The sequence below is a fragment of the Sceloporus undulatus genome, chromosome 7 (genome assembly GCF_019175285.1).
Source record: "Sceloporus undulatus isolate JIND9_A2432 ecotype Alabama chromosome 7, SceUnd_v1.1, whole genome shotgun sequence".
NCBI classification, from domain to species: Eukaryota; Metazoa; Chordata; class Lepidosauria; order Squamata; family Phrynosomatidae; genus Sceloporus; species Sceloporus undulatus.
The window spans coordinates 19818750-19838440 of NC_056528.1; the positions used below are offsets into that span (position 1 = coordinate 19818750).

Here is a 19691-nt window from a genome sequence, read left to right on the forward strand (position 1 = left end):
GCCATTGGCTCAATGCTGTGGAATTCTGGGATTTGCAGTCATAGTGCTCCTCCACAACAAACTATCAGGTCCCCATAACATGGAGGATCCCAGGATCCCATAGCATGGAGCCATGGCAGCTAAAAGCCACACATTATTTCTGCAGTGTGGATGCAGCCACAGTTGCAAGAAAGCATTAACCGATAGGGAGAATTGTATTTTATCAGCAAAACTGAGTTCCCATCTTCAGTGTTCTGTGAATAGGAAAGAAACACATATGAAATAGAGGTCTTCACATTTGGGGGAACTCAGAACATTAACTGGCGCTGTGGGTATGCAAGCTATTTCAGACTTATGCCTAAGGCAAACCTATTTTGGCAAGATATGTTCTGAGGGAGTTCACCGCTATAACTTTCCTCTACAGCTGAGAGTGTGTGACTTGCCCAAGGTTTCCATAACTGAGCGGGGATTTGAACCCTGGTCACCAAGAGTCCTAGTCCACTGCTCAAACCACTACCCCATAGTGGCTCTCCAGAATTTGGTTATTTAGATATTCAAATACAGGTTTGGCACAGTTGTAACAACAGACTGAAAGAAAGAAAGAAAGAAAGAAAGAAAGATTGATTCTTTAGGCTATGGACAAGGAAACTAAACATCTGGGGAAAAACAAGTGAAAAGGGTGGGTACCCAGAAACTTTTGTAAAATGCTCCTACAGAATTTCCAATCCTAAAACGGAGAGATGGAGCAGAACCTCTCTCTCCAGAGATATTCATTTGCATTATCTCCAGCTTTCCTACTTCAGCCTCCATTTCAGTTCCCACTCAGGAGGGAAATGTTTATGGGGCACTTAGAATGGACTGCTGGGAAATCTCCCTGGCCAAAAGCCACAGAGGCTTTTCTGAACTGGCACAAGAGAGCACCCATTTGTCGGCTGCTTCCATTTCCTCTCCTGGATGCTCACGATGCACCTTTCTTGCATATCAGGAAGAAAGGGAATTAGGGCTAACATTGCATGCCAATGGTGAGGCCTGCATGGAGGAAAAGAAATGCCCCCACTTCATTCCTGCATTGACCTGTTCAGATGAAAAGGGCAAAACATGGGTCCAATCTGTGCTCCAATCTGGAGTAAAAGGAGTCCCCTCTTGGCTCCAGATCAGGGCAGGAACTTGGGAGGATCCCCTGTATGTGCAGATTGTGCACCAGTGTCAGGAGTTCTTCCTGCCTGGAACTTCCAACATCTCACCGCAACCCTTTCACTTGCAAGTTCACCCAGTTCCTCCAGCACCATTCCTTTTGCAGACGTGCAAATTGATCACACAAGGGCACATTAGCACAACCAGAATTTTCCCACTATTTATCAGAATTTCCCAGTGCAATGCTCCAACCACTACACAATGCCGCTTCTCCTTAATATGTGTATGTACATATAATGCTGGTACTGGAGCAGTGGCCTTTTTCATCTCACAGGAGGTGAAAAGGCTTGCAGTAGCTGTTTGAATGTTGGAGAATGTTGGCCCTGAAACCCATTGGGTGACTTTGGGTAAGCCACACTCTCTCAGCCTCAGAGGAAGACAATGGCAAACCTCCTCTGAATAAACGTTGCCAAGAAAATCCCATGACCTTGCGGTTGTAAATGTAAATGTTCAAGTTGGAAATGACTTGAAGGTGCACAACACACACATACAGGCTGCTTCTGCACTGCAGAAACAATCCAGTTTGACACCTCTTTAACTGCCATGGCTCTGTGCTATGGAATCCTGGGAACTGTAGTTTGTTGTGACACCAGATCTCTGGCAGTGAAAGTTAAATGTCTCACAAACTGCAAATCCCAGAATTTCATAGCACTGAGCCAGAGAGGTGAAAGTGCTGTCAAACTGGATTATTTCTGCAGTACGGATGCAGCCCTAGTTCACTTTTTTATTATCAGCAGAATGGTCTTGATGTGTGAATATTCCCCACATCTCTACTCTCCACTTCATTTCAATAGACTCATGGCAGCATCGACCTACCAAGATCCCAATGATACAATGCGGCTGCCCCCATTGGGATAGGCAAATGCATTTAAGCCCTGACCGGCATTATCCAGGTTTCAAGGTATAAGCTTATGTCCATTTTAGTAACAAAAACTCTGACCCTTGTAACTTCAAGAGGATGCAAATATGTACACAGCTAACAGACCAAAGTTGGAGAGGTCAGAGAACTGAGTTAGAAACTGCTTGGCTGGGAACAGAGATCAAGAAGATCAAAATGTGACCTCGTCTTTTGAGCTTTGCTCCGACATTTCCAGAATCCACATGGAACTGGCGTAATCATTTGCCTCTCTTCGTCGTCTTCCCAAGAGGGGCATTCAAAGTCAAGCAAGGAAAAAAAGGATCATCCTTTAATGCTCAAAGGACAAAAAACAGCCTTCAAAACTGGAGTGATAACTCATCCGAAGGTCTAATTAGCTTTCAGGATAGGGATGTAAATCGTGGCTTGTTTCAGTCTTGTGTGCATGAATGAATGCATGGTCTCAAAACACATTCAAGGCATGCAGAGTTTTATCCTGGGTCTATTTGCATCGGTTGTTCACACTGCCAACAAAACAATGCAAATCTGAAGAGAGAAAAAAACATTGAGGGGGAACCTGACATTATCATGGGTTATGTATATACTTTTGCCCCTCCCCCCCAATAAATCAGGCGCATTCAAAATGCATGTGAACAACAATGATTCAACCCAGATTCATCCTGGATTATTTTCACTGTCAGGACTGGGCCTTATTTTACTGAGCATTTCAAAGCTGATAGGAACGTACTTCCCTTAGTGAGCAGTTTAGATCCCAAAACAACTTGCGAGGAAACCACACAGCTACACAAACAGAAAGGGGCCCTGGATAAGCTTTCTGAGGCTGGGGTGCATTTTTGTTCGGATCAGATCTGAAGGGCTGCATTCAAGAGGGAGCAGCACTTTGCAGCTGCAAAAACACAAGACAAAATTTGAGATTCATCAAAACACAAGTGCAAACTCTTCTGCCCTGCTTTATGGCTTCTTTTGGCCACTACAGCAAAATGCCTTCTTAAAGTCCTGTTTACAGTCCCAAATCTACCTTGTCATGGTTTGTTTTGGCAGGTGAAATTTCAAACAGGAAAACAGGAGCTCCAGGACTCAAGGAGGCATGGAATTTTCTCATCTGGAAGCTCTCCTGACTCTTAAAATCACAGAGGCAAACATACTCCCTCTGACATTTCATAGATGGAAACTGGTGTGGCCAAGCTACATCAGCAGAATGTAGTCAAGAAGATGGCCAAAGTTTTGATGGAGGAAAAAATGCACAAGCAGGAGAAGCCGCAGAAGTTTGCTTTTGCCCAAAGCCTACTGGGAAGGACAAGATTCCACCTCCCCTTTGCTGAGTTAACTGAGTGAAAACTACTTTGTGCTCAGGTCTGCAGCAACTGAAGTGAGATGAGAACAAAGAGAGAAGGAGGAAGAGAGAAAGATACTTTAAAGACAGTGGGAAAAAATGGGAGGACAGGGGATTAATCCTCTGCCAATATGGGACCGGGCAATGTGCCACTATAGCTTGGACACAGAAGAGGGAAAATAGGAGGAAGGAATATCAACAATCTAAGATATGCAGATGACACCATAAATCTACCAGATGACACCAGAAATAGTTCCTGTACCTTGGATCAAACGTTGATCAGAATGGGGACTGCAGTCAAAAAATCAGGAGGAGGCTAGGAATGGGATGGGCAGCTATGAAAGAACTAGTAAAGGTCCTCAAGAGCATAGACATACAACTCAGCACCCAAGTTGGAATCATAAAAGCCATTGTGTTCCCCAATGGATGCGAGAATTAGACAGTTAAGAAAACTGATAAAAAGAAAATAAATTCATTGGAGATGTGGTGCTGGGGAAGAGTGTCAAGGATACAATGGACATCCAAAAAGACGAACAAATGGATCATAGAACAGATTAGACCTAAGAGCTCCTGGGAAGCCAAGATGACTGAAATGAGACTGTCATACTCTGGCCACATCGCGAGAAGACATGGATCATTAGAAAATACCATAATGCTAGGAACGGTGAAAGGAAAGAGAGGTAGACCACACACTAGGTGGATGGACTTCATCAGGGAGGCCATGGGCATCAATCTGCAAGAACTAAGTACAGTAGTGGAGGACAGGGAGTATTGAAGATGTCTCATCTATAGGGCAGCCATTGATCGAGATCGACTCGAGGGCAGTTAACAACCATATGGAACAGTTGGAGGGTATGAGATCCATGCCACCAAGTAGATTCCCTAAACAGAAGCATGGCTTGTTTTATTTCCAGCCAATGAAATTCTTGTCTAGTGGTTTGAGTGTTGGACTAGAACTCTAGGACACCAGGGTTCAAATTCTCATTCAGTCATGGGAAACTTGTGGGTGATTTGGGGGCAAGTCACACTCTCTCAGCCTCAGAGGAAGTCTATGGCAAACCCCCTTTGAACAAATATTGCTAATAAATCCCTGCGATAGGGCAGTCTTAGTGTTGCTGTAAGTCGGAAACGACTTGAAAACACACAATAACAAACTTGTGACCCCACTCCTTTTGCCTTTGGCTCCATCCACCACAGGAATTTATTCCCTTTCCTCAGAAGCTGAAATAAATCACATATTTTTGTCCTATCCGGCTATGTGACTAGTAGCAGCCCATCACTGTCTCTCTGCACAAAGCATCCCGTGGACAGGATCAAAATCCTAGATTTAGGAAGGAACACCAAGACCTTGCCCCTGGATTCATCCTTGAACGCTCTGAGCCTGTTGCAACAATAAGACGCTCCTTGAAATGAGGGAAAGATCAGACAGCCAGACGCACTAGAAATCCCAGAGAAAGGAGCTAAAGGGGTAATTAACCCGGACAGCATCTTGAATCAGCTAAACAACTATAATTAGTGCAGCTCAACCACGTCCTTCAGCTGGGCTGAGATAAACAAGGCTTTTCCTTTGCTGTGTGCATTTCCCGTCTCTTTAAGTGTATTGTCTTCATGATCACAGCAAGAATAACTATTCTCCCAATCGTTCCAAAAAGCATTTGAACCAACATGCTGTGAGATGTTTGAGTGTTGCACTCCAGGAGACAAGGATTTGAATCCTCTCTTGGCCATAGAAACCCACTGAGCAAGTCACACTCTCTCAGCCTCAGAGGCAGGCAAGGGCAAACCCTTGCTGAACAAAGAAACTGGTGAGCAGGATTCAAACTCTGGTCTCATAGTGACTTAGTCCGACACTCAAATCACCTTTGACTAGGGAACCTTTTGACTAGGAAACTGAAAATCTTTCATTCTCAATTGCACCAGATTTATCCAAAGTCCACTTTTAATAAACTAATATTTAGATTAATATTTATTTATGCCCTGCCCTGGATTTGAAGATCTCAGGGTAGCACACAATAATTTAAAATACATACTAATAATTGAAAATACTTGTATTTTCCTTCTTCCTTGTTTCATGTCAGGATGCAAGATGCTGTATTTATCTCTTGCTCTAAAATACACATTATTCATTTAAAAACTTCCACATTTCCATAATTTCCATAGATATGCTTATACTGTATATGTATACACTGATATATATACTTATATATGCAATTTTCTTAATTTATGCACTCTCTTATGCACAGATAAAGCAAATTCCTGGGTATTACTGCTTTTCAAAAGTGATGCACATTTAAAATTGTTTGCATTTCAAAACACATCCACCCTTTCGGGCACATTTTACACTTTCCAACTACCCCTTGCTTTAACCCTCACAAATGTGCCAGTGCTCCAGGTGACATGCACATTTCCATGCAAGATGTCTTATGTGTGAGTGCGCTACTTTCTCCAAGGCTGTTGAACTCCATTAGATTTCTTCCCATCCCTACTTTGAATTCACAAGGTGAGGCGATCAGGTGGGAGGGTAGAAAAAGTAACTTACATCAAGCCTTGCCTTTCCCTCTCAGGAACTGAGTAGCTATGGTGATGCCATTTCTTGGCAATATAAAGCCAAAATAGATAGTAGGAGGAACAGGGCAAAGAGACCCACATTGCTGTGTGGGACAACGGACCCCTGTTTTCTCAAGCCAGTTGGCAGTCGGGATTCATAGCACAGCGTTCCCTGGCTGAAGGTGTGTGCTTTCCTTGCAGGGTGGAGTTTGCTGATCTCGGTCTCCTTGGAAGTGTGCAAACAAGACAGAGAAAGCCTTCACTGTAGAGCTTTAAGGGGGTAGCTGTTTACTCTGGAAGCAGCAGGACACAGCCAGCTTTCTGTGGATAGCTGAAGCCTTGGAGATGTTTCTTCAACAACTGTGGTCACTCAGCTTTCGCTTCCAAGCTCAGACATGGTGGCTCTGCTTTCAGAGCAGATTCATTGAATCAAGGAGGCTTACAGTCGAAAGAGACCCCAAAGATCATCCTTTCCAACCCCATTTTGCCATGCAGTGACACATAACCTGTGTTTAAAGACCTCCAAAGAAGGAAGGTCCACCAACCTCCAAGGCAGTCTATGCCGCTGTTGAACAGCTCTCACAGTAAAGAAGTTTCCCCTCTTGGTTCAACTTCCCCTTGCCAAGTCAAGTTCAAAGCCATAAGTTATATCCACACTGCACAACTGAAGCAGTTTGACACCACTTTCAGTGCACTTATTATAAGGGATGTCCCTTATTTGAGGGCCAGAAAGCTTATCCCTTATAGCACTGGCTGGTGTACGCTGTTATAAGAAATGTCTCCCATTTGAGGTTTGGAAACCCTTTCTTTTTATGTAGACCGAACAAGATGCCAAAACAATCCCATATTTGGAGGTATGAGCCCTTCCCAAAGACAGAAATGTGTACATCATGTTATTTACGAATATGGACAATATGTTCCTTTTACCAAGAAACATATGGCTAGGTTAACTGAAATCAATATTTTCATCTGATGTTTTGGTAGAATGCAAACTCAGTAATGTCTGCTTCCTGCCTGTCAATCCTGCATCTCATACATTTTGACAATCCTTTATTGCTATTTCAAAAACCCAGCAACGCTACCTGACCGTGGAGCATATAGTGCTATAATTTCACTTTAACTGCCATGGCCGCACCTTATGGATTCTGCAGTTTGTAAGTTTGTGAGACACTGGAGGAGGTCTCTGACTGACACTTCTATGTGCCTTCATGTTGTCTGTCGACTTATGGTGACTATAGGGTTTTCTTAGGCAAGGAATACTCAGAGGTGATTTTGCCAGTTCCTCCCTCCGAAATACAGCCTACAGCACCACATATTCATTGGTGATCTCCTATCCATGTTCCAAATTCGAAAGCCAGTACCTCCTGAAACTCTGACACAGATTTTGCAGATGGACAGATAATATATTTGTACCCAATGCCTTAGTTTCTCCTTTTGCAAAAAGGAACCCTCCGCTCTGGAAAACTTAGGCGGTGAGCAATGCCCATCCTCTCCAGATTTATCTGGTCCCTCCCTCCCTCCTTAACCACTTAAAAGTGTTTTTTCTTTCTCTTTTTGAGTACATTTTGTACTCTTGATTGGAACATGTCTGACCTTGGGAACCCAATCAATGCTAGAACTGATGAATGAGGTCATTATAGCCCCATAAAAGCTTCAGATAAAAAGCAGGGCTTGATTAACACAACTCACAATCCAGACAGCGTCCCACTCCTGCCCAAATTTATGCAGACAAGTTCAGCAAATTCAGTTGCAACGCCAGTCTGGGCTGCATCAACAGGAATATCGTGTGTATACAATTTAGCTGAGATGGGGAGACCTTTGCTTTCTGATGGTGCAATGTACACAAACTTTGCTTCGTGCACAAAATTGTGAAAAATGTTGTGTAGAAAATTACCTTCGGGCTATGTGTAGAAGGTGTATATGAAACATAAATGAATTTCATGTTTCGACTTGGGTCCCATCTCCAAGATCTCTCATTATGTGTAATATTATTATTAGTAGTAGTATTAGTATTATTATTAAACATTAAACAATACCATACAGGTAAAAACATACAATGTACATACACTCGTCCCTCCCTGTTCATGGACTTGGAGTGTGCAGTCTTGCTCCTTTGCACATGGCAAGCGTGGAGGGACAAAATGGCATGCGCAGGAGTGTGCCACTATTGTAACCAACGCGGACTTGAATATTTGCATTTTCCCCGATTCGTGGGGTGTGTGTCAAGGACGGACTGACCATGAATTGGGAAGGACACTGTACCCAAAATCCATCCCCCAAATCCAAAATCCAAAACACTACTGGTCCCAAGAATTTCAGATAAGGGAGACTCAATGTGTACAGAGTTATAAAGGAACTTATTGTGTCACTCATTACTTTTCCTCTTTAAAAAGAATCAAAACTTTACAATTGATGACATTATTGCGATACATTATACATTCCTTGTTAGTTTTTACTTGCAGGCTTTGGGGTATCAAATGAAGAAAGATGTTAGAAAAGTAAAACTCACCTTGTACTTCATAACCGGGGCAAAATGCCAAAGTGTCTGGATGGTCACCTTTCTCCTTCTGGCTCAAGACTGATCTCAGCTGTGCAATGTTCGTACTAGCTGTCATCTCTCCGTTGTGGTCTCCAATCTGCAAAACATTATCATTTAATACTATGTGCTATGCTTTATGGCATTTTAAGCTCTCCTTCTTGTACCTAACTTTACTTATTTGTGTTCTGTAACCTAAAGGTGCCAGATCCCATCTAGGCTAGAATGTGTTATAAGACTTTTTGTTTTGTTAATGTCATCTCAATGGAACTTCTACAGGAAAAGTAAATTAGCCCTTGTATAAATTAATTTTTAAGCTGAGAGTGAAGGCTTTCCTCAGAGACCCACCATTTTGCATTTCGATGCACATGGATGAGAAAGAACGCCATAATGACACACCCCACCCCAAATATTGAAGCCTGAGGACCAGAACCCTCACATAATTATTACTATCACCATCATGTCACAGCCCTATCATTAAGATGCCAGCTGTTCTGGATAACTGTTGTTTGCATGTTCTTGACTTCTTCGTTGGCTGTCCATTGTGGCGGGTGGATTACTCAGTGCCAGATGGGAATAAAACAATGGAGGCGGATGGCTGGGGACGGTTTTTGAGCCTCACGTCGTGGGAGGAAGCCCTTCTTGGTCGCAAGGCAAGAGTGAGTTTGGAGTGGTTTGCTTCTGTGCTGTGTTTCTCAAGGTCCTCTTCTATGCTCTGCTTTCCAAGAAGAGCTAAGAGTTTGCTCCCACTTTGGGAAATGGTAGAAAGATGTGGATTCTCTCTATGGTAAGAAACACTGTAAACCTGGTTGATACACTGCTAATCTGATCTGGAAGCAATCCTGCCTCTTAAATTGCTTCTCGAGTCAGTATCTATCAGTATGGGGCAGTTGCAATGTATCTGGGCATCTCCAAAGGCAGATGTATAACCTCTAACAATAATAATTTCCTGAATTTTTAAAGCAGTGCAAGGGGGGGGGACACATTTTTCTTCAGTTTTTTTGGGGGGAGGAATGAAAATTTTGGGCAAAAATTGAAACCTGAAGTATTAGCAGCCTTTCCACTGGGTAAATCACACTCTCTCAGCCTCAGAGGATGGCAATAGCAAACGTCATCTGAACAAAACATGCCAAGAAACCCCCATCCCATGTTTTGCAGTGTGGCTTCTGAGTAAAGTGGATGCCGCATATGGCGTGCCCACGTATGGAGCGGGCTCACTGTAGTCTTTACTAGTGACCCATGTCTACACATGATGTGGTCAAAGTACGACAGTCTCCGTTTTGTCACCTTGGCTTCAAGGGAGAATTCAGCCTTCATGCGCTCTATAAAGTGTATGTTGTGTGCCTTCAAGTCGTTTCCAATACAAGGCAACCCTAAAGCGAACCTATCCTGGGCTTTTCTTGGCAAGATTTGTTCAGAGGAGGTTTACCATTGTATTTAGTTCTTTTTTTTTAACTTCTGGAAAATGAGATTTTAACTCAATCTTGTTTTAAAATACGGTCATTAGTCTTGGATCCCGTCCTGTGATAAAAGCAAGGTATAAATTCAACAATTAAATACATTTTTATGTGTTAACAGTCACTCTTTCATTAATGCAGCCAGGATGTTGTGCGGCGATATAATTAATATAAACAAAACACACAAACAATTTCTCTCTCTCTCTCTCTCTCTCTCTTTACCTCTTGGGAAATTTCAAGATGTTTTTCTGCAAAGTGCAAAGCTTTTTCATGGTTCTCCAGAGAGATGTAGGCATTTTCCAGACTCCAGCAAGCTCTTCCTTCTCCCACCCTGCAAACCAAGAAATTGTCATTATCTAGCCAGTGAAATCATTAAAGTATTTCCTAACCTTAACGCCAACCACAGAATACTACATTTACCTGTGCAGCTAAGACATATGCTGTTGAATGTGGCCTGATACAGACAGGCCAAAATAAAGCTGCTTCGAATCACTTTGGAGGTATGCTGTTTTAATGATACATGTGTCCTAAGAGTCCAGAAGCCACACCAATGCTATGCTCCAGTCTTAAGGACTAGAGTACAGCTTTGGTGCAGCTTCCAGACTCTTAGGACGCATGTATCATTGAGACACCATACCTCCAAAGTGACTCAAAGCAGCTTTATTTTGGCCTGTCTGTATAGGGCCGATGTGATCAAAAAGTAGACATGTTCTATTTAATGTGTAGCTTCCATGTAGCAGTTATTGAGAATTGTATTTTCTTTAAAAAGAAACTTTCTATTCTAAAAGTTATGGGGGGGGGGAATAAAATTATGAAATTGTGGTTCCACCTACAAATAGAAAATAAGTCAGCAAGAACATAAGAATTCGGGCTGTGGTTCCTCCTCACCCACAAACTTATGTTCTAAATTGTTTTTGCACTCCTCAGCTTTCAAAGTAGTTTTTCCTCTTGTTCTGTGAAGCTGGGATGCTGCTGAGATTCAAGAAATACAAATCTGAATCATACCCATTTCTCAACAAGACACAATTCTTTACACTTGGGCCTCAGGGTCAGTTTCAAGGAGCTTTAACTTTTTCCTTTTCTGGGGCCCCCCCCCCCCGAAAATAATTCCTCGTAATCTGCAAACCTAAGTCCTCAATACATCCATCTCTTGCTCTAGATCAATGGTGGCGAACCTATGGCACGCATGCCAGAGGTGGCACCCAGAGCCCTCTCTGTGGGCACATGTGCCATCACCCCAGCACAGAGTTTGCCAGAGTATGTTACTAGAAAGCCAGAGGGACATGGCACTTTGCAATAAATAAGTGGGTTTTGGGTTGCAGTTTGGGCACTCAGTCTCTAAAAGATTCACCATCACTGCTCTAGATGAAATCTTTGTCTCCCTCCAGTGGCTTCAACTAGCTATGTAAGACTTATTTTTCATGCCCTTGCTTGTTTCTTGGAGGGCTAAATGTGTATGGTAAGCTTCTTGCTGCCACCTGGTGCCCTTCCATACTATACATAGTGCTATGATTCCATTATAATTTTCATGGCTACATCTTTCTGATCCATAAGCTCGCTCTTTCCTTGCTGTGCATATGCTTTCTGTGCACATACTTTGGCTAAAGAAACTCATTTTAGAAAGAGGTGCCTTGAGCCAAGTGCAATAAAGAGAACTTGAAAAGGCACTCAGTTGTTCACTCCTGGACAAGTGGGCAAGTTTTTATTAAAATGTCACAGATTGGTTGCCGATTTGTCTGCGTCAGGACACTGGCTTCTCATTGAAGATGATAAAACTTCCATGTACAGTCAGTCCACCATACAGATTTATGACTATATTATCTCTAGGACTCTCAAGGCCCTCCAGCACAACTTTCTGCTGAACATCGGCCATAGAGTCGTGCCAGAGATTCCCAAAGAGAAGCTTTATCTAGGCATTTCTAGGTCACCCAACATGATATACGATCAAATGTTGGGGGAAGAAAATCTTAGCAGAATCCCCAGCCTTTTCTTACCTATCCCCCAGCTCCTGGGCGATGGCTAGGTGCTTCAGGTGGTAGTCTACTGCTTTCTCATAGTCCTGGAGGAGAGTGTACGTGTTTCCAAGGCTGTAGCAAGACTGCGCTTCCACAGCTTGGTCCTTCAATTGTCTGGAGAGCTGTAGGGTTTTCCTGTGTTAGAAGAAAAGCAAATAGCCTCACTTACTCCTCTGTCATCCCACTTTCTCAGCTGCTTTTAAAATGTCCCAATTTCTCTCTCCTCCTCCCACTTTCCTCACTTGCCCACACCTTACATCCGTTCCTGCAAACTGAGTTCAACATGCAAAAGACTCAGCAGAGTGGAGAGGAAACAAGGGGATGGAGCTTGCCCTTCCCTGAAGTCTCAGGCAAAAGCAAATTGCTGCAGCTCTTCGTGCTGCAAACTGTTGCAGCCAGATTTCGTCCGAGGGCCAGAATAGGTTTAAGAAAAGTTCACGTTCTAGTGGTGATCAGGGCCAAAGCTTGGGTACAAAAATACTCCATGTTTTAGCTTAAAGATCTTACTGCTGGTAACCAAGCCTTAAGAGAGGCATTTTGTCCTTCCAGAATATGGCAAAGCCATGCAAAAATTGGAAAATGAGCAAACCATGGTGTAAAGGGGATGATGATGAGAGGGTCTTCATAGGGCAGCATTGGGAACACAAGAAGGGTAGATTTGCTCCAGGACTCCAAGATTCCCATCCTTCCAACCCCATTTTATCATCGCGTTATATTTGATAGATTGGTAGTTGAGTTGAATGCTTGCTTTATGTGTCTGAGGCTGAGAGAGTGTGCCAGATTAAAACAAGGTTAACATGATATTTACTTACTTGTAGTACTCTGCCGAGATGTCAAACCTTCCCAAGAAGATGTGGGCATTGCCCAGATTACTGTAGGCTCTCCTTTCAGCCGCTTTGTCCCCAAACTCCTTGGCAATGGCGAGTCGCTGAAATGGATGCAGACAGAGCTATGAGCTGATGGTGGCAACTACATCTCCATCAATGGCACATGCTCTCTTCTGTCAGCAGACTGGCATATGCCAAGCAATGAAGACAGTAAACCTGGTCAAGCCAGCAAAACTTGTCCAACACGTACCTGGTACGATTTTAAAAACACTAGGCAAAGACAAGCTGATTTCTGCAGTCTGTCCAAACCTGGCATTCAGTCTCAGTCTTGGCTACCAAGACTTCAGTGGCATTTCCAAAATATTTTAAAGGTTATTATTATAGCAGCCGTAAGGGCTAGAATGGATAAAATGGATGGTGAGGTGCATTCTCTTGACTTAACAGGACTCTGTTTCAGTATGAAAAGGGGAAGGGAGAATGTGTTAAACCAATTTTTATGTTAAACTACTTTTAAAGAAAGAGGGTTTGCAGCACTGATACAGATTTGTAAAGTTACAAAACACAGACTGCAATGGAGGAGCTTGGCCAATGTTTTTCTTTTTTGCACAATGTTAATTTCTAAGTTGTATCGGTTTCCATTGGAGATCAGGGTTCAATTCCCAGCTTGGCAATAAACCCCACCTTGGTCAAGTCACATTCTCTCAGCTTCAGGGGAAGGTAACGGCAAACTTCCTCTGAACAATTCTGGCCAAGAAAACCCCATGACAGGTTCGCCTTAGGGTTGCCATAAACCGGAAATGACTTGAAGGCACACAACAACAACAACAACAACAAATCTGCCTTGAGTCTTACACAAGGATGATAGGTAACAGAGATGATGATAAGATAGATGCTCAACTCTGATGGGGGAAGCCACTGATTTATTTGCCCAAAAACTGAATTATGCCTCCAGGCACTGATAGGAGTTTGACTCCAAAGTTCCTATCACAACCTATCAGCAACATTTTTCAAAACTTGTATGTATGTATGTGTGTGTATATATATATATGGGGGGCTTTTTAATGCCATTTTTTCCTCATAGTTATTAGATCACAATCAGTGGAAAAGATACATCCAAGAAACTCCAAAAGGAGATGGAAAGACAGACTGGAAAACGCTGCTGATTGTCTTACCTGCTTATGGAAGACAATGGCTTTGCTGAAGTTGCCAAGCAAATAATGGGTGTTGCCCAGATTCCCATATGCCCTGCCTTGAGCAGCTCTGTCTCCCAGCTCCTTCACAAGCGATAGATTCCTCCTGGAAAGAAACCAGAAATAAAAGTGGAGTGGGGATATATGGAGTCTCCTTCTTCGGTGGTTTTTAGGCAGAGGCTGGATGGCCATTTGTCGGGGGGGTGCGTTCCAGAATGGGGTTAGATTGGATGGCCCTTGAGGTCCCTTCCAACTCTATGATTCTATGAAATGGGAAAAGAAATAGAGAGCATTCCAGAATGTGAATAAGAAAGCCAGAATGTCGCCTGGCAGCATCTCTCTCTTTGTTGGCTATCAGTTCATTTTGGGGCAGAATTCAAAGTGCTGACCATGACCTAAAAAGCCCTATATATGGCTTCACAAAAGAGCATATTTCCCTATATGAACCTTCCAGAGACTGAAGACTCACAGCAGAAGGATCTCTCTTTGCCACAGGATGTAATAGGACTTTTCAGCGCATAAAAGCTGTGAAATTTTGTACAGAATATGTTCAAAACTGCAAAGATTATCATCAGTCCAGTTTTTTTTTTTAAACGACAAAACACAGCCCAAAGAATCCACACCTAGATGTATCGCAGACAAATTGAATGTCGGAGAATGGAAATGTTTGGTTTTGTCGTTTTTAAAAACCAACTTCCAGAATCCCCCAAGAACCCAACTCCTGTTATTCCGCAGGAACCCTTGCAGTGCGAATGGGGGGATTATGGGAACTGTCTTCCAAAAAATGAGCAACGTTAATACGCTCCTTGCCTTGAGAAGGGATTGCTACTCACTCATAAAATTCCGATGCCTTCTCCAAAGTTTCCTTGACTTCCTGAGGTAGATGGCCTGGCTCCTGCGGCAGACTCCAAGACAACTGCTTGCCTTTGGCGTGGTAGACATTCCCAATATTGTATAGGGCTCTAGCTTCGCCCACCTTCAGAAAAAGAAAATATGAAAGCAATTAAATGTGCTTTGCTTGCTATACCTGTTTTGCAAAGACCAGTAACCAGGTTCTTATATTTCAGTCAGATAGTGTAGGTAATTCTTAATGCTGATTATCCATGGATTCTATTGATTCTGCTGATTCTCCAGGTCAAGAGCAAGGAAACAATTTTTCAACCCATACTTTCAGGGCACTTGGGAATTCCAGTAACCAGGTCCATATATCTCAGTCATATAGGGATAGTAATACTTAATTCTACTGATCATTCATGGATTCTACTGAAACTGTGTGTGTGCCTGTGGTTTATAACCCAAAAGCAGAGTTTTGGCCACTTCCGATTAGGGTTAGGGTCAGGGTTAGGAGGAGGTGTTGTGACTTGGGTGAAGCTGAATACAAACAGAATAGAGGTGCTGACTTTCAAGGGTCCTGACAGCCATGAAACCCACTGGGTGGCTTTGGACAATAATAATAATAATAATAATTGTTTTATTTATATACCGCTATTCCAAAGATCATAGCGGTGAACAGCAAGTAAGCTAATTTGCCCCCCCAACAGTCTGGGTACTCATTTTAGCGACCTCGGAAGGATGCAAGCCTGAGTCGAGCTTGGGCCCTTTGCTGGTCTTGAACTCGCAACCTTGTGGTTTCGAGTGAATGGCTGCAGTACAGGCATTTACCCACTGCGCCACCAGGGCTCCAAGTCACACTCTCTCAGCCTCAGGTAATGCAAACCTCCTCTGAACCAATCTTGCCACAAAAAACCTCATGATAGGTTTGCTTTAGGGTTCCCACAAGTCAGAAATAACTTGAAGGCACACAACAACAAACCTAGGTTTGGTGGTATGTCAATCAGTCCTGGATAGGGTTATGCTTTGCTCTAAAAGACAGCCCAGATAAACATGATGGCCGGGGATGCCGACTATCTCCATACCTTGTCTCCTTGCTCTTGAGAAATGTCCAGGTGCCTCTGACAACAGACAGCAGCTTCCTCAAACTGCCCAAGGATTTTCAGCGTATTTCCCAAGTTCCCACTGGCTTTGGCCTCTCCGATGCGGTCGCCAATGGTCCTGTGGAGACAGAAGATTCAAAGCAGACAGGTCTCCTTCCCATTGGAAAATCCGGCTGGTTAGGTATGCAAATGGGAAGCTCACTTGCAAGAGAGGCACACAAATGAATTCTCCATCTTGTGATGCAAAAATATAAAGGACTCCTGCAGCAACCTTCAGACTAACAGAGAAAAAGTATTTTCCTGCACAAGCGTTTGTGAATTCCAGTCGGACTAAAATAAACCGGAGTCTATACCTGGGATGTCATTCTTCACTAATTGTTTTTCTGTAAGGAGGTAACAAGTAATTTTAGGAATTTTCTCCCCACTGTAGAAAGAAGAAAAGGGGTTTTCACTCATCTTTTGAACACTTTCAAATATTCTTGTCATCTGCAATGAAAAGAATCCTTCCATCAGTCTCAAAGGTGCTGCAGCATTCCTTTATCTCTTCTTATGCTGAAACAGACTAACATGGACCACAATAATCCAGTTTGACACCACTTTAACTGCCATGGCTCAATGCTATGGAATTCAGGGAATTGTAGTTTTATGAGACATTTAGCCACCTCTGTCAGAGCGCTATGGTGCCACAACAAACTACAGTTCCCAGAATTGCATAGCATGGAGCCAGGGCAGTTAAAGTGGTGTCAAAAAACTGGATTATTTCTACAGTGAGGATACGTCATCTTGTGGCCCTCAAAATATGGCTTTCTATGCAGAAGGTGATATATAGCCGTCTTGACTACTAATCATTGATGGCCATAGCGTCCACAAATTTATCCCGCTCCCCTTTTAAAGGTCTCCAAGTCGTCAGCCATCACTCCATCTTGTGGCAGTGAATTCCATAGTTTAACTATGAACAATATGAAGAAGGGCTTCCTTTTATCTATCCTGAATCTCTCACCATTTACCTTCAGTAGATAACTGTGGGTTTTGCATGAGAGGAGAAAGAAAACCTTTTCTCTACCTTCTTCACATCATGTATAATTTCCAGCTGTAGAGTTCATCCCATTTGGATACCATTTACCCTTCTGGACCTTTTCCAGCTCTCCCTGTTACAGACTCCAAGGCCCATTATCCCCAGAAGGTGAGAAACACTGGGTAACTATCTCATCCTTCCTGTTGCAGAAAAATATTAGTTCTGGATCCCAGGCACTTACCTGGCTAAAGTGAGATCATGTTTATGATATTCCAGAGCTTTGGCATATTCCTTCAGGTAGAAGTAAGCATTACCGAGCTGGCTGTAGATGGCACTCAGGGTTTTCAAATCTTCTGTCCCCACTTGAACAGCGGCTTCAAAGAAGGCAACTCCAGCTTTAAAATCCCCGGCTTTGCACGAACGTTCGCCTTCGAGAGCTAGCTCTAAGCAAGATGCTTCCATCCTGCAAGGTAAACAGATTAGAATGGGCCTTGGTATTCACTAGGTTTTGGTTCCAGGAATGGATACCAAAGTCCCATTAACATCAACATAATAGTAAAATGGCAAAAATCTAGGTTTGTGTTTTGGAATTTATACATTTTTAAAAATATTGTCTAACTATGGATGCTTGAATCCGTGGATAAAAAATCCACAGATACAGAAAACTGACTGTATATTTTTCATTGTTGCCACTGCATGAAAGAAGTGAGATCAGCATAGCCTTCAATGATTTACAGAAGAAAGCTGGGGAACCTGTGGCTGAGCAACATCAGAGTCAAGATGTTAAATGTTTTTAATGAGAAAGAACAGCCAAGCTAGGAAATGCTGCAGTGGTTTGCTTTTGCCTGAGCCGACTGGGAAGCGCAAGATTCTTCTCCCTCCTGCTGAGCTGAGTGCAAACTGCTTTTGCACTTTGAATTCAGCTTGCAGCAATGGAAGTAAGCAGCGGTCAAAGTTGAAGCAGGACCGGAAGATTGTAAAAGCAGCTGAAAAAGTGGGATGACAGAGGATTAATTGGGATTGTCCCTGACAAACTGGGACAATATGAGGGTATGGCAGAAAACAAAATTTGTAGAGAAGCACTTTAGAAAGCAAATCTAGGCTATATCCCAGAAGGCAACCATGGCCCAATTTGTTGTAGCAGGGGTGGGCAACTCGGGTAGATCTAGGAGGACAAATCTCCCAAGAAACCCATTAAGGAATGCATCATGCAGTGCGCTGCCAAAATTGAGCAACAGATGTAAACAAACCCTCCGCTTCCAATTTAGAACATAGTGCAACATGAGGGACATAAAACAGGGGCACTGTGGTTCAAAGCAGAATCACACTTTTAGGAGGCTTCTTTCAAAAAGGGGGTAGCTCTGGGACCAATTTTAACCTGCCGCACACCCCTGGATGCTCACATCGCCAAGCACAACTGGAACCAGATGTGATCTTACTTCTAGCTTTGCTTTAATGACATAGGGATGCGTAGGGGAGAATTGCCATGTTTTGCAGCAATTTTATGTGTTTTGAGTCCTTTTGGAAGCAACGAATAGGCAGTTTTGGGTCTTGGGGGTTCAAGGGCATCCTGGGGGCACCATAGGCTGCAAAAGAAGAAGAACAGATCAACTAGGAGAGGCTGTAGCAGTTTGCTTTTGCCTGTTTCTACAGGGAAGGGCAAGATTTTTGCACTTCTTGTCTTTTTCCTCCCACTGAGTTGAATGCAAACATCTTATGTATTTTGAATTCAGTTTGCAGCAATTCATGTAAACTGAGGACTAAAGAGGAAGTTGAAAGAGGAGAGAGAAACTGGGACATTTTAAAAACAGCTGAAAAGGTGTGATGGCAGAGGATTAACTGCAACTGTCCTTGCCAAGTAGAGATAGGTGGGAGTCATGTCATACACTTCAGATGTCCTGGTTTTCCAGGGATGGCTCCAACTAACCCTCTACTGCCCCATTTTTAACTGCTTCCAAAATGTCCTAGTAGTTTCATGGAAACCAAGTAGGTGATCTTGGGCAAGTCACGCTCTCACAGCCTCAGAGGATGGCAATGGCAAGCCGTCGCAGAAGATATTTGCAAAGGAAAACCCGTAAAGCCTTAGGGTCACCATAAGTAGGAAATGACTTGAAGGCACACAACAACAACAAACCCACAAGAACCACCATTTCTTGCTTTGGATCTAGGAGGCATTACATGGCACCTCCTCAGGCAAACACAGTGCACAGTCCAGGCTGCCAGTTCTGCAAAAACCACTCCAATGGACCTGCATTTTCAATGCTTCTGGCCCCGTTCACATTCTCCACACAGCCATTCTTTGTGACATTTCAAGAGTTGGGCGCCCTCTCCCGTCTCACACATGCGGGGTCTCAAATTGCACAATGATGCTTAGCAACACATTGATTCAGAGATGCAAAAGGCAGGGAGCTGAGAATGAAGCAGAAGCACCTCTGGAGAACTGAACACCTCCCTAGTCCAGCATTTTGTTTCCCACAGTGACTAAACTGATCCCTATGAGGATCCTACATGAAAGACAGGAGCACAACATCTCTCTCCTGCTGCTGTTCCTTAGCAACTGGCATTTGAATCCTGCTGCTTCCTCAGATCCCAGGGGGAGCATTTATCAATCATGCGCTGCAGCCACTGACTGCCTTAACCTCCATGCTTTTGCTTGTTCCTCACTGAAAACCATAGAACTTGGTGAGAACCTGTTGCAAATATCTGGCACTTTTAACTAAGCTCATTAATCTGCCCATCCATCCATCCATCCATCCATCCATCCATCCATCCATCCATCCATCCATC

The 19691-nt window shown here is 43.3% G+C and overlaps 1 protein-coding gene across 1 annotated transcript in view; it reads right to left on the bottom strand.

Moving 5' to 3' along the window:
- Window positions 1-19691, bottom strand: part of GPSM1 (G protein signaling modulator 1) — a 77014-nt gene that overhangs the window by 40889 nt on the left and 16434 nt on the right. The window contains exons 2-9 of the mRNA XM_042478318.1: window positions 17146-17367; window positions 15872-16007; window positions 14789-14931; window positions 13938-14061; window positions 12751-12866; window positions 11918-12073; window positions 10146-10254; window positions 8440-8566 (exon numbers count right to left, since the gene is read on the bottom strand). Of these exons, the coding sequence (XP_042334252.1) occupies window positions 8440-8566; window positions 10146-10254; window positions 11918-12073; window positions 12751-12866; window positions 13938-14061; window positions 14789-14931; window positions 15872-16007; window positions 17146-17367 (1133 nt within the window). The remainder of the gene's footprint in view (window positions 1-8439; window positions 8567-10145; window positions 10255-11917; window positions 12074-12750; window positions 12867-13937; window positions 14062-14788; window positions 14932-15871; window positions 16008-17145; window positions 17368-19691) is intronic.